A 20,226-nucleotide genomic window follows, 5' to 3' on the forward strand; every position below is an offset into this window, starting at 1 on the left:
AACCCACTGCCATCTGACATTAAGCAACTCATTTTTGCTATTTTCAACTTAAATTCCAAGCTGTCAATAGATCACCAATGCCAAACTGCAGTTTTCCAAGGATCACAGGTAGGTCTGTTTTCCAGACTATCCCAATGGAGGCAGTACAGGCAGCTATGCCTAACGGTGCGTGAGAAATAATTGTTTGAACTGCCTCAACTGTAAGCAAAAATATTTCATGCATAGTCACTGGGGATATCCTGGAGACCAGATCAGTTTGTGACTTTTGAAGATTGACATTTCTATGTTAGAACTAACATAGCTCTAAAATGATGCTTGGTCTTCGTCATAAGGCATATGGAGACAGACCTAAAGATCTCAATCTGTATACTTTGGAGGGAAGATGGGAGAGGGGAGTTAGGATAGAGATGTTTAAATATCTAAGTGGCGTACATGCACATGAGTCGAGTCTCTTTCATTTGAAAGGAAGCTGTCCCTGTCCCATTCTTGTAAGCTCTGCCTTAACCGCACAAGCCTCAAACACATGATTTTAAAGTGTTTGAGGCTTGTGCAGATGAGGACGGAGCTTAGGCATTGGTGGAATGAGGAATTATGACATCACAATCTGAGCTCTAGAATGTTGCTACTTATGATTTTAAAGTGTTTGAGGCTTGTGCAGATGAGGACAGAGCTTAGGCATTGGTGGAATGAGGCATTATGACATCACAGTCTGAGCTCTAGAACAGTGTTCTTCAACCACCGGTCCATGGACCAGTGCCGGTCCAAAGAAATTTCCTGCCGGTCCACAGGGCCAGCACGTGCATCAGGCCCAAAACAGTGTTCATCAACCGCCGGTCCACAGTGCGATCGATGCGGTGTTATCTTCGAGCCAGCTCCCTCTTTCTAACTGATTCAGTGCACAAAGCCACAGGCAGTGGCTCCTACAGGCATCCTGCGCCTGAACCGGAAGCCTTTTCTCTGACTTTGCAACGTCAGAGGGAAGGCTTCCAGATGAGGCACGGGACGTGCAAGGTGCAATTAGTACTATTATGGGGGCGGGGTCTGGGGTGGAGATTGGGTAGAGATGGGCAGTGTCTGGTCCACGACTTAGCCCAGTGTTCTTCAACCGCCGGTCCACGGACCGATGCCAGTCCACAGAATAATTATTTTATTTTTGCCGGTCCATAGGTGTAAAAAGGTTGAAAAATACTGCTCTAGAATGTTGCTACTTATGATTTTAAAGTGTTTGAGGCTTGTGCAGATGAAGACAGAGCTTGCAGGAATGGGGGCAGGGACAAGAAAAGAACTCGCCGGGACGGGAAAATGAGTTCACACTAGGACAGGGGAATTTATCGCCGTGCTATTCTCTAGTAACAGTATAACCTTCCATCTTCACTTGAGTTACGTTATGAAATATTAACATGAAATTTTACCACTTTATTTATTACTACTATCTACGTTGATATGCTAAGCGGGATGAAATTTATCTTTAAACACGGTGAAGTTACAGGCTTTTTAGGGAAAATAGGAAGGGACATGATATACCACCTTCAAAACAGTTTAGAGATTATATAGAGGTACTTATTTTGCATCTGGGTCAATGTAAGGTTAAGTGACCACCCATTGATTTTTTTATATGTTCAAAAATATTGGCACCATTATTTGACACCCCCCAAAAAACATACAAAAAACGGGGTATCAGCTTATTGTTAATGATGTCAGAGTGATGTACTCTTTTGTAAACAATAATCTGAATAATTTATATTTGATTATACAGTATATATGAGGATCATTTCATAAATAATGCACATTATTTTTAAAAATTTACATATTTTATTTTTTTTTCAAGTATTTCTTTACAATCCTTCAATATAGTCTCCCTGCTTTGCAATGACCAAGTCCCAATGTCCTGGAAGCTTCATTATTCCATCCAAGACATCATTTTTGTTCAGTGCCGAATGGCTCGGGTACCGGCAGAAGAAAGCTCTTCCAGAGATGCAAAACGATGTCCACGCATAAGTTGTTTCAACTTTGGAAAAAGGTTGAAGTCTGGTGGACTCATGTCTGGACTGTAGGGAGCATGAGGTAACAACTCCCAGCCTTATTTGCGTAGCGTTTCAATGACAACATTCCCTAAGTGTGGGCGAGCGTTGTCATGAAGAATGAGTGGCCCAGCTAAGAGCAACTGAGGTCAAGTTTTGTGCATTTTTTGCAAAAAAAAAAAAATCATGATAATACACTGCTGTGACACTTCTTCCATATGGAACTTTGTCTGTGATGATGATGCCTTCATGATCATAAACAAAAATCATAATTTTTTGACTTCTGATTGAGCTCGTCAAAATTTTTTGGGTCGTGGGGAAGATGGAGCTCTCCACTCATCATTGAAAAACTATGCAAATACGGCTGGGAGGTGTTACCTCATAGTAACATAGTAGATGACGGCAGATAAAGACCCAAATGGTCCATCCAGTCTGCCCAACCTGATTCAATTTAAATTTTTTAAATTTTTTCTTCTTATCTATTTCTGGGCAAGAATCCAAAGCTCTACCCGGTACTGTGCTTGGGTTCCAACTGTCAAAATCTCCGTCAAAACCACTTCCAGCCCATCAACACCCTCCCAGCCATTGAAGCCCTCCCCAGCCCATCCTCTCTCAAATGGCCATATACAGCCACAGACCGTGAAAGTCTGCCCAGTACTGGCCTTAGTTCAATATTTAATATTATTTTCTGATTCTAGATCCTCTGTATTCCTCCCACGCTTCTTTGAACTCGATCACCGTTTTCCTCTCCACCACCTCTCTCGGGAGTGCATTCCAGGCATCCACCACCCTCTCTGTAAAGTATAATTTCCTAACATTGCCCTTGAATCTACCACCCCTCAACCTCAAATTATGTCCTCTGGTTATACCATTTTCCTTTCTCTGGAAAAGATTTTGTTCTACGTTAATACCCTTCAAGTATTTGAACGTCTGAATCATATCTCCTTTGTCCCTCCTTTCCTCTAGGGTATACATATTCAGGGCTTCTAGTCTCTCCTCATACGTCTTCTGGCGCAAGCCTCCTATCATTTTCATTGCCCTCCTTTGGACTGCTTCAGATATGGTCTCCAAGTGGGGCCTCACCAATGACTTGTACAGGGGCATCAAAACCTTCTTCCTTCTAATGGCTATGCCTCTCTTTATACAGCCCAGCATCCTTCTGGCAGTAGCATCTTTCGGACACCATCACCCCCAAGGTCCCTCTCCCCGTCTCTGCATATCAGCTTCTCACCTCCCAGTATATACGGTTCCTTCCGACTATTAATCCCCAAATGCATTTCTTTGCATTGAATTTTAGTTGCCAGGCATTAGACCATTCTTCTAACTTTTGCAAATCCTTTTTCATATTTTCCACTCCCTCTTCGGTGTCTACTCTGTTACAAATCTTGGTATCATCTGCAAAAAGGCAAACTTTTCCTTCTAATCCTTCAGCAATGCCACTCACAAACATATTGAATAGGATCGGCCCCAGCACTGAACCCTGAGATACTCCACTACTCACCTTTCCATCCTCCGAGCGACTTCCATTAACCACCACCCTCTGGTGTCTGTCTGACAACCAGTTTCTAACCCAGTTCACCACTTTGGGTCCTAACTTCAGCCCTTCAATTTTGTTCAAGAGCCTCCTATGAGGAACCGTATCAAAGGCTTTGCTGAAATCTAAGTTAATTACATCTAGCATATGTCCTTGATCCAGCTCTCCGGTCACCGAATCAAAAAATTCAATCAGGTTCATTTGGCACGATTTACCTTTTGTAAAGCCATGCTGCCTTAGATCCTGTAACCCATTAGATTCAAGGAAGTACACTATCCTTTCAGCAACACTTCCATTATTTTTCCAACAACCGTAGTGAGGATCACCGGCCTGTAGTTTCCCGCTTCATCTCTGTGACCATTTTTGTGAATAGGGACCACATCCGCTCTCCTCCAATCTCCGGGAACCACTCCCGTCTCCAGAGATTTGTTGAACAAGTCTTTAACAGGACCCGCCAGAACCTCTCTGAGCTCCCTCAGTATCCTGGGATGGATCCCGTCCGGTCCCATCGCTTATCCCACCTTCAGTTTTTCAAGTTGGTCATAAATACTCTCCTCCGTGAACGGCGCAGAATCTACTCCATTTTTTTGTGTTACTTTGCCAGACAATTTCAGTGTTTCTCCAGGATTTTCTTCCGTGAACACAGAAAACAAGTATTGTTTAGCATGTTTGCTTTTTCCTCATCACTCTCCACATATCGGTTCCCAGCATCTTTTAGTATAGCAATTCCATTTTTCATCTTCCTCCTTTCACTAATATATCAGAAAAAATTTTTGTCTCCCTTTTTTACATTTTTAGCCATTTGTTCTTCCACCTGCGTTTCTGCCATTCATATCTCTCTCTTGGCTTCTTTCAGTTTCTTTCCTTCCTGCACTCCTCTTCTTGGGTTTTTTAATATTTCATGAACACCAACTCTTTCGCCTTTATTTTCTCCACCACTAGTTTGGAGAACCATATCGGTTTCCTTTTTCTCTTGTTTTTATTTATTTTCTTCACATAAAGGTCGGTAGCCATTTTTATCACTCCTTTCAGCTTAGACCACTGACTTTCCACTTCTCTTATGTCCTCCCATGCTAACAGCTCTTTCTTCAGGTGCTCCCTACAGTCCAGACATGAGTCCACCAGACTGAGCGTGGACATCGTTTGGCATCTCTGGAAGAGCTTTTTTCCGCCGGTACCTGGGCCATTTGGCAACTGAACAAAAACGGTGTCTTGGATGGAATAATGAAGCTTCCCGGATGTTGGGACTCAGAAATTGCAAAGCAGGGAGACTATATTGAAGGACTGTAAAGAAATACTTGAAAAAAAAACCAAACGTAAATTTAAAAAAAAGAAAAAATAGTGTGCATTATTTAAGAAATGACCCTCGTAAATCTCTCCAATTTTTTGAGGATGAAATTGAGAATAACGATGATGTGGTAAACTGTTGTGGGGTTATAAAAAGTTTATTTGAGCTTTCAGTTCTTTTTGAAAGTGTGGAACATTTATAAATGTATATAAATCATTTTCTAAATGAAAGTGCTACTATATGTATAGCTTTTTGGAGTACTAACATAGGAAGCCATTTCTATAAATGTAAACATACCTTCTCCAAGCCTTGAATGCTTTAGCATTAAAGCCCGTAGGGAATACCTTAATTTAGTGTCAGCCCCCCCTTTTTTTCTATCAAAACTCATAATTCCAAGTAACAATGGGATAAAACTTGGAGCAGCTTGCTGCTAAGTTCTTTATTAAACTTGCCTATTAAAATGCCAAGAAGGACTCAACATCAAGTTCTCAATTACAAATGTCATTTTATTTAATTTCATCACTCAAAAGTGAGCAACTTCATTCCAAATGTTTCTTAAAAGACAGTCAGTCACCAGATGCTTAGAAAAGTGTGAACTGCTTCTGCAGGCAGGTAGAGAAAGTCATATAACCAATACAGATTATGGAATGCAGGTTTTTTTTCAACTCATACAGATCACGACATACAAAGTAGTTCTTTAATGCAATACAGACTTACAAAACAATACAGTTCTTTTCACAAATATTTTCACAGAATTCTGCACAGCAATCCTGTAGAAAAGTAAAATTATTCAACACCAAAACAATTAATTGTTCCTGAATATACATTTTTTCATTCCTCTCCCCCAAATGGAGGAGACCCTCTATTAACATGATTAAATTTGGTGCTAGCAGAACACAAAGGTTGAGTGCTAATCCAGCAGTTGTATGGTTATAGATTGAATGTCGGAGAGGAACAAAACTGAGACCTGGAAGTCTACAAAAAAGCTTGTTGGTGTTTATGTAGGAGCCCCGTTAGGGCTTTTCAGTCTCAGCAGAAATACATGCTTTGGTACTGCTGTCTAGCTCAAGTACACCTCAGCTAGGACATGAATCAAAAGAACGCAAACTCATTTTGCTCTCTTTGCTTTGAGGAACAATGCACATTTTGGTGTGCTCCGTTATCATTGGCTAGAAGAATGATGTAATGCCATCTCCACTAATACAGAATTCATTTCCTAAGTACACAGCAAAATTAAAAGGAGAAAACGGTAATTTCATAAGCATCAAAACATGCTAGAATAGTAAATATTGATAAAAAAGATTGATTGTAAAGTTTTTCCACTCAGATTTATCATAATTTAAATATCACTATTGGTTCACCCCAAAACTTCAAAGCTGAAGTAGTACAATCATTTTGGGCAAAAAAAAAAAAAATAATAATAATACCAAGACACCAACTATAGTACAGGTGGCATGAATTAAAATGCCCCCACTTAAAGATAATAACCCCTTCCCCTTTCAACTTTGTTAAAAATCAGATTCTTTAAAGTTACAGATAAAGCTATGGATGGATAATGTGTTTCCCTCTAATATAAGTAGAAGGTTCTTGAACCACCAATTATAGTTTCCTTCTGTATGCAGGTGAAAATAGACTTTTCATTATGACTAAAAATATATATCTTTAACTACAGAAACCAGCAGCCATTATTTTCTGCTTCTTTGCCTGTTCCCCTCCCCCCCCAAAGTAAAGCAAGATCTACAAAAATAGCAATTGACTTTAAAAATAGGTTTGCTTCTTTAAGCAAATTATTAAGTTACATTCAGATGTAATATAGCTATTCAGAAGTAAGTGTGCTATGGCAGGATATTGTGTAGCTCTGCTACTTTCATAGTCTTGTTGCAATAGAAGTCGCCAGTGTTCGTGCTACAGTACATCTTGTCGAGTTTGCCTGTCAGTATCGGGTCTGGTATTCATGATGCCACCGGTTGAAGTCATTATAGAACAGCACTATGCTTCCAGAAGCCATTCCAGTCATTATACACCTAGTAGAAAATACAACAGAGAAGGGTAAGGGAGAAGGATTTGAGTAGAAGTCCCATCAATGCACATTTTCCTAGCTGGTCCTCTCCAGTTCATTGCAACAAAATAATCTATAGTTGTGTTTTCCAAAACACTCGTATATCAAAGCAAATTTCCCCATAAGAAATAATGAAAACTCTGATGATTCGTTCCACAACTCTAAAACTTTAATACAAAATATTATATGTACTTGTATTGCAAGACTTCGCTTGTTTAGAACAGTCACTACACTCCCGCAGCATCAGAGAGAGAAGAACCATCGACTCAGTTGTGATGATGCAACATGTGTATACTGTATGTACTTGTATTGCAAGATCTTGCTTGTATATCAAGTTAAAATTTAATAAAATGTTTTGCTTGAACACTTGCATACCAAGTTACTTGCAACCCAAGGTTTTACTGTACTTCGCAGAACAAAGTTTTGAAATAGTGGTTGCTGTTATCGGTTATCTCAGATGTATGCAACCTTACGCTAGAGAGCTAGCACACCTACAGGTGTGCTACATGCATAGTATTGGTTCTGAATGCACACATTAAAGAAAATTTCCTAACAACTACAAGTTTAGGAAAATTGGCTTTTCTGCTTTCCTACAAATTGAATGCTGAAAAGAATAAGGTAGAAAGGATTGATATCTACATGTTGGCAAGATAACTCACCACAAGAGGGACAGAAATTCACCAAATTTGACATGTCGGAAGACAATATGAATATCAGGTCAGTATTTTTAAAGAACCAGGTCTCCAGAATTATAATTCATTGCTTTTTATGGTATATTGGACTGGAAGACGGCTAACGTCATTCCACTCCACAAGAAAGGCTCCAAGATGGAGACAGCAAACTACAGACCGGTGAGTCTCACATCAATAGTGTGCAAACTAATGGAAACTCTAATCAAACGCCAATTGGATACGATTCTGAACGAGGAGAATCTACGAGATCCCCGTCAACATGGATTTACTAAGGGGAGATCCTGCCAATCCAACCTGATCAGCTTCTTTGACTGGGTGACGAGGAAGCTGGATGTTGGGGAGTCCCTGGACATCGTATACCTGGACTTCAGTAAAGCATTCGATAGCGTACCACACTGCAGGTTGCTGAGCAAGATGAGTTCTATAGGATTGGGCGACACATTGACGAAATGGGTTGGGAACTGGCTTGGAGGTAGGCTTCAGAGGGTAGTGGTGAACGGCACCCCCTCCGAAATGACGGAGGTAATCAGTGGAGTGCCGCAGGGCTCAGTCCTGGGCCCGATCCTATTCAACATCTTTATAAGAGATTTGGCAGAAGGGCTGCGAGGTAAAATAACTTTATTCGCCGATGACGCCAAACTAAGCAATGTAGTGGGCAAAAGCACAACAGACATAAATTCAATGTCCGACAACATGATGCACGACCTACTCCTTCTAGAGCACTGGTCTAGGTCCTGGCAACTCAGCTTCAATGCCAAAAAATGCAAAGTCATGCACCTGGGCAGCCAAAATCCATGCAAGACTTACACCTTTAATGGCGAGATCCTAACAAGAACTGAAGCAGAACGAGACTTAGGGGTGATCGTCAGTGAGAACATGAAGACTGTCAATCAAGTGGAGCAAGCTTCATCCAAGGCAAGGCAAATCATAGGTTGCATACGCAGGAGTTTCATCAGCTGTAAGCCTGAAGTCATTATGCCATTGTATAGATCCATGGTGAGGCCCCACCTGGAATACTATGTGCAATTCTGGAGGCCGCATTACCGTAAGGATGTGCTGAGACTAGAGTCGGTCCAGAGAATGGCCACCCGGATGGTCTCGCCACTCAAGGATGTCCCATACGAGGAACGGCTGGATAAGTTGCAGCTGTACTCACTCGAGGAACGCAGAGAGAGGGGTGACATGATCGAGACATTCAAGTATCTCACGGGCCGCATCGAGGTGGAAGAAAATATCTTCTTTTTCAAGGGTCCTGCGGCAACAAGGGGGCATCTGTGGAAAATCAGGGGTGGGAAACTGCACGGGGACACCAGGAAATTCTTTTTCACTGAAAGGGTGGTTGATCGCTGGAATAGTCTTCCACTTCAGGTTATTGAGGCCAGCAGCGTGCCTGATTTTAAGGCCAAATGGGATAGACACGTGGGATCTATTCACAGAGAAAGGTAGGGGAGGGTCATTGGGGTGGGCAGACTAGATGGGCCGTGGCCCTTATCTGCCATCTATTTCTATGTTTCTATGTTTCTAATGTTGACCAACTCTCTGTTCCAAAAGGTGTTACCTTCCCACTGCCACCATTACTTGGCAACACAGGAAGATATGAATTAACTGAAGCAGTTGTTAAAATGGTGGGTCCAAAAGGCACATTCAAAGCTACTTTCCCACTCCCCCGATCACCCACATATGCACACCCCAAGCAGCCTCTATAATTCTGAATACCTTCCCTCATACTCTAATCCCACCCCACACCCCTACATATTTCTACACACTCTATAGTAAATCATGTTCTTCAATCGCCGGTCCGCAGACCGGTGCTGGTCCACAGAAATTTCCTACTGGTTCACAGGGCCGGCACATGCATCAGGCCCAAGACAGTGATCTTCAGCCACCAGTCTGCGGTGCGATCGACGCAGCATTATCTTCGGGTCGGCTCCCTCTTCCTCAGTGCTGCAGTGCACAAAGCCATGGGCAGCGGCTCCTATGCACGTCCTGCGCCTGAACTGGAAGCCTATGACATCGCAATGTCAGAGGGAAGGCTTCCAGATGAGGCACAGGACACATGAGGAACCACTGCCCAAATTCCTCATGCGCTGCAGCACTGAGGAAGAGGGAGCCAGCCCGAAGATAACACTGGGGGTGGAATAAAATGGCCAGGTGGGAGAAGGCCAGAAGGTAAGGCACAGCATGGAGGGAGGGAGACAACAAAGGTAGGGGGAATGATTTTATTTTTGAATTTAATGATTGAATTGTGTCAGTTTTAAGAATTTACATCTGCTGTCTGCATTTTGCACTGTTCAGGAAGAAATGCATTTGTTTTTTTTTCTCTGGGGTTGTACTGCATGCAGTCTTGAATCTTAGGGTTTCGTTTGTATATAGTAGAAACATAGAAACATAGAAACTGACGGCAGAAAAGGGCTATAGCCCACCAAGTCTGCCCATTGCAATTAGCCTCCCCCCAGAGTTCATTCCCTTAGAGATCCCACATGAGTATCCCATTTCTTCTTAAAATCAGTCACGCTGCTGGCCTCAATCACCTGCAGTGGGAGTCCATTCCAACGCTCCACCACTCTCTCGGTGAAAAAGTACTTCCTGGAGTCGCTATGAAATTTCCCTCCTCTGATTTTCAGCGGATGCCCTCTGGTTGTTGAGGGTCCCATGAGACAGAAGATTTTATCTTCTGACTCGATACGTCCCGTGATGTATTTGTACGTTTCAATCATGTCTCCCCGTTCTCTTCTTTCTTCAAGTGAGTACAGCCACAATTTTTTTAGTCTTTCTTCATACGTGAGATCCTTGAGCCCCAGGACCATCCTGGTCGCCATTCGCTGGACTGACTCGATCCTCAGTATGTCCTTACGGTAGTGTGGTCTCCAGAACTGAACACAGTACTCCAAGTGAGGCCTCACCATGGATCTGTACAACGGCATCATGACTTCAGGTCTCCTGCTGACAAATCCTCTACGGATACAACCTATCATCTGTCTTGCCCTGGAGGAAGCCTTCTCCACTTGATTGGCAGCCTTCATGTCCTCACTAATAATCACCCCTAGATCGCGTTCTGCCTTGGTCTCAACTAAGGTCTCACCATTCAGTACATAATTTTTGTGCGGATTTTTCTTTCCCAGGTGCATCACCTTGCATTTTTTAGCATTGAAGCTTAGCTGCCAAGTAGTTGACCATCTTTCCAGCAGTCGTAGATCGTGTGTCATATTATCAGGTAATAAGCTTTTGCCTATTATGTTGCAAAGTTTGGCGTCGTCAGCGAATAGTGCTACCTTTCCTTTAAGTCCTTGTGTCATATCTCTTATGAATAAATTGAATAGAATTGGGCCCAGAACCGAGCCCTGCGGCACCCCACTGGTCACTCTTGACGCCTTGGATGGGGTACCGTTCACCACCACCCTCTGAAGTCTATCGTTTAGCCAATCTCCAACCCATGCAGTTAGAGTGCTTCCTAATCCTATCGATTTCAATTTGTTCAATAGCCTTCTGTGTGGGACGCTATCAAATGCTTTACTGAAGTCCAAATATACCACGTCCAGTGACTCTCCTGCATCCAGTTGTCTAGTAACCCAGTCGAAAAAGCTAATCAGATTAGATTGGCAGGATCTACCCTGGGTGAACCCGTGCTGGTGGGGGTCTCGTAAGTTTTCTTCGTCCAGGATTATGTCAAGGTTCCGTTTGATGAGTGTTTCCATGAGTTTACACACTATAGACGTGAGACTCACCGGTCTGTAGTTTGCCGTCTCTGTCCTGCAGCCCTTTTTGTGAAGTGGGATTACGTTGGCAGTTTTCCAGTCCAAGGGGACTCTTCCTGAGCGTAGGGAGAGATTGAAAAGCTCAGATAATGGTTCGGCCAGGACTCCACATAGCTCCCTGAGTTTTTAGTCTTGTATTTGATTGGGGTTATCTGTTTTCTAGTAGGAATGAATGTTGAGAAGCATACAGTGTGCTTTGTGTAGTTTAATTTTGTGGTTAACCATTATGTGTTGTTAATAAGATTATACTGTGTGTGTGTATATATATATATATATGAAAAATGAATGGAAAAAATGGTGTTACAATTAGTACTATTATGGGAGCGGGGTCTGGGGAGGAGATTGGGCTGAGATGGGTGGGGTCTGGCCCACGACTTAGCCCAGTGTTCTTCAACTGTTGATCTGCAGACTGGTGCTGGTCCACAAAATAATTCTTTTATTTCCGCTGGTCCATAGGTATCAAAAGGTTGAAGAAAGTGTGGGATAGGCATGTGGGCGGGAAGGGCAGGCATCCCATCCCTGCAAGTTCTTTTCCTGTCCCTGCCCCATTCCTGCAAGCTCTGTCTTCATCTGCACACTTTAAAATCATAAGTATTCGAGGCTTGTGCGGTTAAGGAAAAGCTTACAGGAATGGAACAGGGACAGCGACAGTGACAAAACTCACAAGGATGGGACAGGGAAATTGAGTTCCTGCAGGGACGGGGACAAATTTCAATGTCCCCGTGTCTTTCTCTACATGGAATCTCTTATAGAGAGAGAGAGAGTTAATGGTTACGGGCAGATTAGATGGGCCATTTGGCCTTTATCTGTCGTCATGGTTCTATGTTTCAATTCAATATACATCCACCCACACACTAGACATACAATCACTTCCAATAGAGGCAATCCAGACACACAATCCAAAATGTACACATGTCCCAAGCACCCTTCCATCTATACATACAACCATACCTTCAAAAATCAAATACTCCACAACCCTATAAGTTCCTCCTCAAAAGAACTCCACAAACATATCATGAGTTACTTACCCAGCAGACCACTACTTTCATAAACAAACCCTACAAACAAACATCCACCTTTGACACACTCTCACATCTCCAGTTTATACCCTGTACATACATGCCCCTCCTATACCTACTATGAAACATACAGAACCCCCTTGTCCCCATACATTCAATACTTCTCCCACCAAAATGCTACCCATTCAAAATCCCACTCTACATACTTCCATCTCCCAGATACATTGGCCATATTACACACTGTTCTATATCTACCACACGAGTCTTACCTTCCCTTTTGCACCCTCACTACAATTCCATCACAAACCTTCCCACCTCCGCATCATCTACAAACGTATGCTGGGAAAGCATTCTTGAAACCCTGCCCTTGCTTGCTTTCAGTGTTTTTTCTTTAACAAAAAGAAAAATGAACACTGCTAGGAATGTTGTAAAAAAACACAAAGGCAGTCAGTTTATGAAGTCATTTCTGTGAGTATATGCCAATATATGCATAAAATGCCTCATAAAAAATTACAAACATCAAAATTACCAATACTTTAAACCAAGTGGTCCAAATAACTAAATATTTACTATTATATTAAACCCACTCAACTCCTTTGGAATGATATACCTTTAACAATTAGACTGTTAGGGAATTTAGATAAATTTAAAACAGATTTAAAAACATTCCTCTTTTCTGAGGCATATGGGAATGGTTAATAGCGGTTTGGTATGGAGAGAATCCTGGAGAGATTAGAAATTTATTTTATGGTTTGCTTGTATGGATTATTGCTTTATGTAATTTTAAGTTAATTGATTTTAAATTGTTTTATTTTAATTGTTTTCCTATATTGATTTACGTAATTTTAATTGTTTGGCTTTTTAGATTGTAAGCCATCCAGAGGGCTCTGACCCTTGGAGCGGGATAGTAAATTTTAACAAACTTGGAAACTGTACTTAATTTTCTATCTAAGAGGTGGAAAATGCCTCAGAAATGGGATGCGGCATCAGCTGATATCAAAGCAAATCATTGGCATAAAAAACTACCTTCCTCACCTTCAACTTTACACTAAAAACTATTTTTTGCTGTTATTTTCTTCTTTTTCAAATATTCGTTGTTTACTCCTTCTAATCCTACCATACAATAGCACCCACTTCATGCAGATAATTTTTGTTGTGAACCACTTCAAACTTCTGGTATAGCGGTATACAAGAAATCAATTATTATTATTATTATAATATTAGTTCATGCTCAAGTTTTATCTTACCGACTCTTACAGATATTCAAAGATGCCTAAACACTTTGAATATTAAAGGTACCAACTCTGAAGTTATTCTTCCGTTCATACTAAAATAATTTTTCCCAATATTTGGACCACATATCCTTGACCTTGTCAAAACCAGTTTACTTACCAGCACACTACCAAAAACCTGGAAGGAATCCATCATCTACCCCAAGATTAAAGATCACAAAATTAGAACCCTGGAAGTCTCAAACTATTGACCGATATCAAACATTCCGTTTCTTGTGAAACTTACTGAGAAAACAGTTTTTCAACAAATCTCAGATTTCATTGAAAAAAACCAAAGCACTACACCCCAACCAGACTGGCTTCCACCAACATCATTCAAAAGAACTTTCCATGATTGGACTGACTACCAAAATCCTCTATCATCTAGACCACCACAAATCTGTTGCTCTCATTTCACTTGACTTATCTTTCACTTTTGATTCCATTGACCATAAACTCCTATTACATTGCCTTCAAGATGTTGGACTCTCTGGACAAATCATGGATTGGTTCACTTCCTACCTTGCCAATCGGACATCAAAAGTAATCTTCAATTGCACTACCTCCGAAGCATTTTCAAGGCTCCATTTTATCTCCCTTACTGTTTAACATCTTTCTAGCCCCATTGCTTACTCTAGGCCAGTCAATAGGCCTAACGATTTATACCTATGCTGATGATATTCAAATAATACACCCAATTGATTTAAACAATCCTGAGGACATCAATCTAATAAATCAAAAATTAGAAAAAATTACAACCTGGCTAACTACTAACATGCTATCTCTTAATATTAGTAAATTAAAAATGTGATTTTTTTTTCCCCCCTCAAAGAAGGGCAGCCATTACTCAATCCCATCAAACTCGATTCCATTCCTAATCATCAGTTTCTACCCTAAAATTACTCAGAAACATCCTTGACAGTATATTCAATTACCACGACCAAATCAGTGCTGTAGTTAAAAAATGTTCAAAACAGAATTACTGAGGTATCCAAGATGGCTGCCGCTATCTGAACACTGGCAGGACGCATGAGAGTGTCTTTCTCATACCTTTCCACGATGCCGAAAAGAAGGGGCAGAAGCGTTGGTGCCCACGATTCCTACTGTTGAGGACATTTTCAGACGCCTGCAAATGGAGCAAACTTCTACGGGGAATAGCCCTTTTTGTACAAGTTTGTCTGTTTAACTTGAATGTTTTTTTTTTTGATTAATGTACACCGCCTAGAAGTCTGATTAGGCGGTATAATAAATTTTTAAATAAACTTGAAACTTGAAATAAATAAAACTATTTATAAAATTGTTTGCAGAGTCTGGCTTTTCACCTGCTCCCGAGCACGTATAAATGTACATGGGTTAGTTTTACTCCCAGTTTCTGAAAGATTTGTGGTACTATTTTATAAAGACACATAGTCGTCTATGTGCTTTTATACAGTAAGACATAGATGGGTGTGTCTTTGCTCACTTAATCCAGGTGACCAGTAATAAAATTATCTTCTACTTGTCTACATGTATCTTTTTAAAATTCCACCATTGCTGCTAATGGTTTGGGCCTTAACACGCTAATAGATATGCTCCCTTAGCTCTGGGAGAAACACATCATCGCATAATAATCAGATCCTACCGAGACTAAGAGTTCCTTTTACAAAGATGCGCTAGGGGTTTAACGATTGGAATAGCGCGCGCTAAATTGCCCTGTGCGCTAGCCGCTACCACTTCCTGTAGAGCAGGCGGTAGATTTTTGGCTAGCGCGCGCTAATCCAGTGTGCGCGATAAAACCGCTAGTGCACCTTCATAAAAGGAGCCCTAAGTCACCATAATCTTTCAATTGCAACAACCCTGTGTGTCTCCCATTTTAAGCAACTACAGCATGCATAGTTTAGTCATTTAATTAATTTAAAACACAGCTTATATTCTGCCCCTCCAATTAAAAATAAAATAACTGATCACAATTTAAAAATAAACAATAAAACATAAACAGGCTGATTCTGTGTGGGATGCCAGTCTCAGCAGCCACCTAAAAAGCGGCTGAGAATTGCACCTGCCTGATCAGCTGAACTAGCAGGCCTCCCCAAAGCCACGGCTTTGGGGAGTCCTGATGGCTCAGCTGATCGGGGAGAAAATACACCTACTGTTATCAGCTGAGGGGCTGCGAGAAGGGACTCTCTGATATTGGCAGGCGATACCCACTTCCTCCTGCCGGGACCCCCAACCCCCCTCCGCAAAGTAGGCCGGAAGGAGGGATACCCACTCCCTCCTGCTAGGACCCCTGAACCCCCCAAACCTTCAGACCCCCCCCTGACACTCCCACAAACCTTTTGCCCCCCTCAAACCTCTACACCGCCATCCCACATCCTTAAGACAACCCTGACACCTCTACCACCCCCCACTCCCCTACCTTTAATGAAGGAAAGGCTGGGATGGATTGGGCATGGCCTAAGACTCCAATGCCATTTGGCACTACACATAGCAATCTTTAAGAAAGCCATACAGTTCCGTTACTACGGTTTCACAGCAAACAAGACGATGATCAAAAACATTCACATCTGAATCCCTATAAGGCAACCTGGCAGGGATAGAGGCGTGGCAGTACTGTGGTGGGGAAAGCATGCAGAGCATCTCATGGAATTATTTCTTGTGTATGTGCTTGTGCTTATTTATCTGTGTATGTGGAGAGTGTGGTGCAGTGGTTAACCCTTTCAGGACCAAGGGACATATTTGTCCCATAACTTTAAAATCCTATAAATTTTGATTGGGATAGTCTACAGTTCTAAATTTGATATGTACGGATTCCATATGATACTGCCTTTATGTAAACAAACTGGTTCCGACATTCATTCATTAGCGTCGTTGCCAGATTGATGAGAAGATTCACTTGCCACACTGTCCATAAGCCAGAAGTGTGATTTTTTTAAATAAAAATAATGATATTTAACAAAAAAAAATCAATTTTTTGGCATCTGCAAGCCCTTTTTACCATAAAAATGTCGTCAAAACCACAAAAATTGGCCTACGATCCTTATGGTCCTGAAAGGGTTAAAGCTACAGCCTGAAGCTATGGGTTCAAGCCCACGCTGCTCTTGGTGACCTTGTTAAATCACTTAATCCCCCATTGTCCCAGCACGAAAAAACCAGCCACTCCCGATCCAGCTGGGACTCAAAGGGAGAACCATTCCTTCTACCTAACACTCCGAACCAGTCATCAAAAATGAAGCTCTCCTTGCATACACACACACTAGCCACCCTTTTGATAATCCTCCTCATTTCTAGTTGGAAAGCAGCAGCAAACAACTTACCCACCACAACCACATCCTCCAGTACAACCAACTTCCAACTTCCCAACAGAAGAATAATCACATCAAGAAACTCGAACCACCACGCCAGCACTCAACACTCCATCACTGTTACCTGGAGAAGAAGATCAACACTTCCGAAAACAAAATCTCATCCATCTCCCACAACACTCATATATCCGGAAACAACACACATCCCCCAGACTGACACGACCTCCCTTACATGTGCCTATGTTAACATCAGAGCACTAGGACCCAAAACAGAAAACATAAAAAATTGGATAAAAACAGAAAAACTTGACTGCCTATTCCTCACTGAAACCTGGTTAACCTCAGACACAGACCCAAGAATAAAAGAAGTATGCCCGCCGGGATACAAAATAACAGTAACCTGCAGAGAAAAAAAAAGAGGAGGAGGACTAGCAATAATAATCAAGAATTCCCTAACTCTAAACATACTTGAAAAAACATCCACCCCGCAAATGGATTTCCTAGCGTGTCATCTCACAAACCCAACACTAAAAAACTCACTAAACTGCTTGCTCTGCTACATAACACCAGGAAACTGGACCACAGTGAGACCTGAATTTGAAAACTTCATCTACCAAAACTCATTAACAGCAGAATATAACCTCATCCTAGGAGACCTAAACCTACACCTAGAAGACACAACCTCCACACCAGCAAATAACTGTCTATCCTTCCTCAATGCCTTATCCTTCCAGATCCTAAACCCACAAACCACCCATGAAAAAGGTCATCAACTGGACATTGCTGCATTCATGACTCACCAACCATCCAATCCAGCAATCCAAACTCCTAACGGAACATGGTCCCCATCCCTATGGTCAGACCACTACACTTACAACTTCAACATCAACTGGACCATGACCAAACACACACCTCAATAAAAAAAAACCACATATACCACACGCAAACATATCGACCCAACCATTTTTTGGTCAAATGTAGACGAAACTATCCAAGACTGCGACCCAAAAAACTTCATCTCCCACTGGAAAAATGTGTCCACCAACATCCTTGATGATCTGGCCCCCCTACAAACCAAAACCAGAACCAGCAGGAAATCAGACCAATGGTTTGATAATGAATTACTCCAACTCAAAAGACAGTGTAGAAGATTAGAAAGAAAATGGAGAAAAAAGAACCAAGATCAAACAAAAACCGAATGGAAAAAAATCAACAAACAATACAAAAATCAACTAAGGGATAAGAGGAAAAGCTACTATACTAATCTCATAGGCACGGAAACCCAAGATTCCAAAAAAATATTCCAAATCCTGAAAGAATTAACAGACACCAAACCATACACAACCACCACGAACACCCCCCCACCATCACCCACCCTCTTAGCAGAACACTTCAAGAATAAAATTACCAACACCAGAGCCACTCTCATCCTTAACCCATCCCATCAAAACCCAATCACAATCCACCCTTCAGGAAAAGAGGCAACTGCAGCAGACAGAATTTGGACTCAATTCCCCAACATACAATGGTCAGAATTCAACAAATTCTACAAAAATACAGCCATGCCTCCTGTGACCTCAACCATTGCCCCTCATATCTCCTTACCACCTCTAGTGTAAAATTCCGCACCATAATTCTACAATGGATTCAATTCACACTCACAGAAGGCACATTCCCTGCTGACCTCAGTGAAATCGTCATCACCCCAATCCAAAAAGACCCAAAAGCACCACAAAACCACCCATCTAACTTTAGACCTATAGCCTCAATTCCGCTATATGTCAAAATTATAGAAGGCCTAGTAGCCAAACTCCTCACCAATTACATAGATGACCACAACCTACTCCACCCCATGCAATCAGGCTTCAGAACAAACTTCAGTACAGAGACACTACTAGGCTCCCTTATGGATACCGTCAGACAACACCTTAGTACAGGGAAAAAAATGCTTCTCATACAACTGGACCTAACTGCGGCATTCGACTTAGTGGATCACAACATCCTTCTACAGATCTTAGACGCAATAGGCATCTCAGATAAAGTATACTCTTGGTTTGAAGGATTCCTAAAACTCAGAACCTACAGTGTAAAATCAAACAAAGAAAAGTCAGAATCCTGGTCAAACCCCTGCGGCGTACCACAAGGATCTCCACTATCCCCCACCCTCTTCAATCTCTACACTGCTTCTCTAGGAACGCATCTGGACAATCTGGGCATAACCACCTATAGTTATGCTGATGACATCACCATCCTCATCCCATACGATCATTCTAAACCTACCATGACAGACAAACTTCACCAAACACTTGAAACAGTCACAACCTGGATGAAAAATCACAAACTTAAACTCAACCAAGACAAAACAAAATTCATCCTTCTCGAAAATGACAAGATCCAAACCACAACCAACTTAGACATAAACGCAATCAAATATCCCATCCAAACCACCATAAAACTACTTGGCATGACCATAGACAGATGCTGCACTATGCAACCGCAAATAAATAAAACAATTCAGAAATCATTCGCAATCATGAGAAATCTGAGACAAGTCCGAAAATTCTTTGAAAGAACACAATTCCAACTTATAGTACAATCCCTAATACTAGGTATATTGGACTACTGCAACATCCTCTTCCTTCCTTGCCCTGCAACTACGATCAGACAACTCCAAACAATCCAAAATACAGCTTTGAGACTCATCTACTCATTGAAAAAACATGACCACATCACTGAAGCCTTCATCAACTCACATTGGCTTCCAATCCAAGAAAGAATCCAATTCAAATTCTACTGCATATTATTTAAAACCCTACACGGAGACAGCCCATCATACTTGAACAATCGCCTCATCCAAGCACCCACTACAAGACACAGAAAAACGCACTCCCCATTCATACCCCCCCCAATCAAGGAAGTAAAAAGAACAAAACTACACGACGGCCTCCTAGCCACCCAAGCCGCAAGGCTGGACAACCAGATCTCCAACCTCTTGATGATCACCCCAGACTATAGGACGTTCAGAAAAGAAATAAAAACCACACTTTTCAAGAAATTCCTGAAGCAGCAATAACATCACGACCGTTTAGTAACTCTAAAACTGACATTTGATCTACCCATTACTGCACTAATAATAACAAAAGAACTTCCACTATGACCACCTATTAACTCTTTTACAAACCACCTCACCCTCAACAACCCGCTAAATGTTTATAAGATCTACAACTTACCTCGCTTGCTTATCATTGTAACTCTGTTTTTTTTTAAATTAACCTTTTGTAATCCGCCTTGAACCGCAAGGTAATG

At 41.6% G+C, this 20,226-nt stretch overlaps 1 protein-coding gene across 7 annotated transcripts in view; it reads right to left on the bottom strand.

Annotated features, from left to right (window-relative positions):
• Positions 1-5,331: 5,331 nt before the first annotated feature.
• LRBA (LPS responsive beige-like anchor protein) overlaps positions 5,332-20,226 on the bottom strand; it is a 1,301,884-nt gene continuing 1,286,989 nt past the window's right edge. For all 7 annotated transcript variants that reach the window (XM_033940548.1, XM_033940584.1, XM_033940558.1 and 4 more), the window contains exon 57: positions 5,332-6,867. In XM_033940548.1, the coding sequence (XP_033796439.1) occupies positions 6,777-6,867 (91 nt within the window). In that variant the 3' untranslated portion in view covers positions 5,332-6,776. The remainder of the gene's footprint in view (positions 6,868-20,226) is intronic.

This window comes from Geotrypetes seraphini, chromosome 1 (assembly GCF_902459505.1).
Source record: "Geotrypetes seraphini chromosome 1, aGeoSer1.1, whole genome shotgun sequence".
NCBI lineage: Eukaryota > Metazoa > Chordata > Amphibia > Gymnophiona > Dermophiidae > Geotrypetes > Geotrypetes seraphini.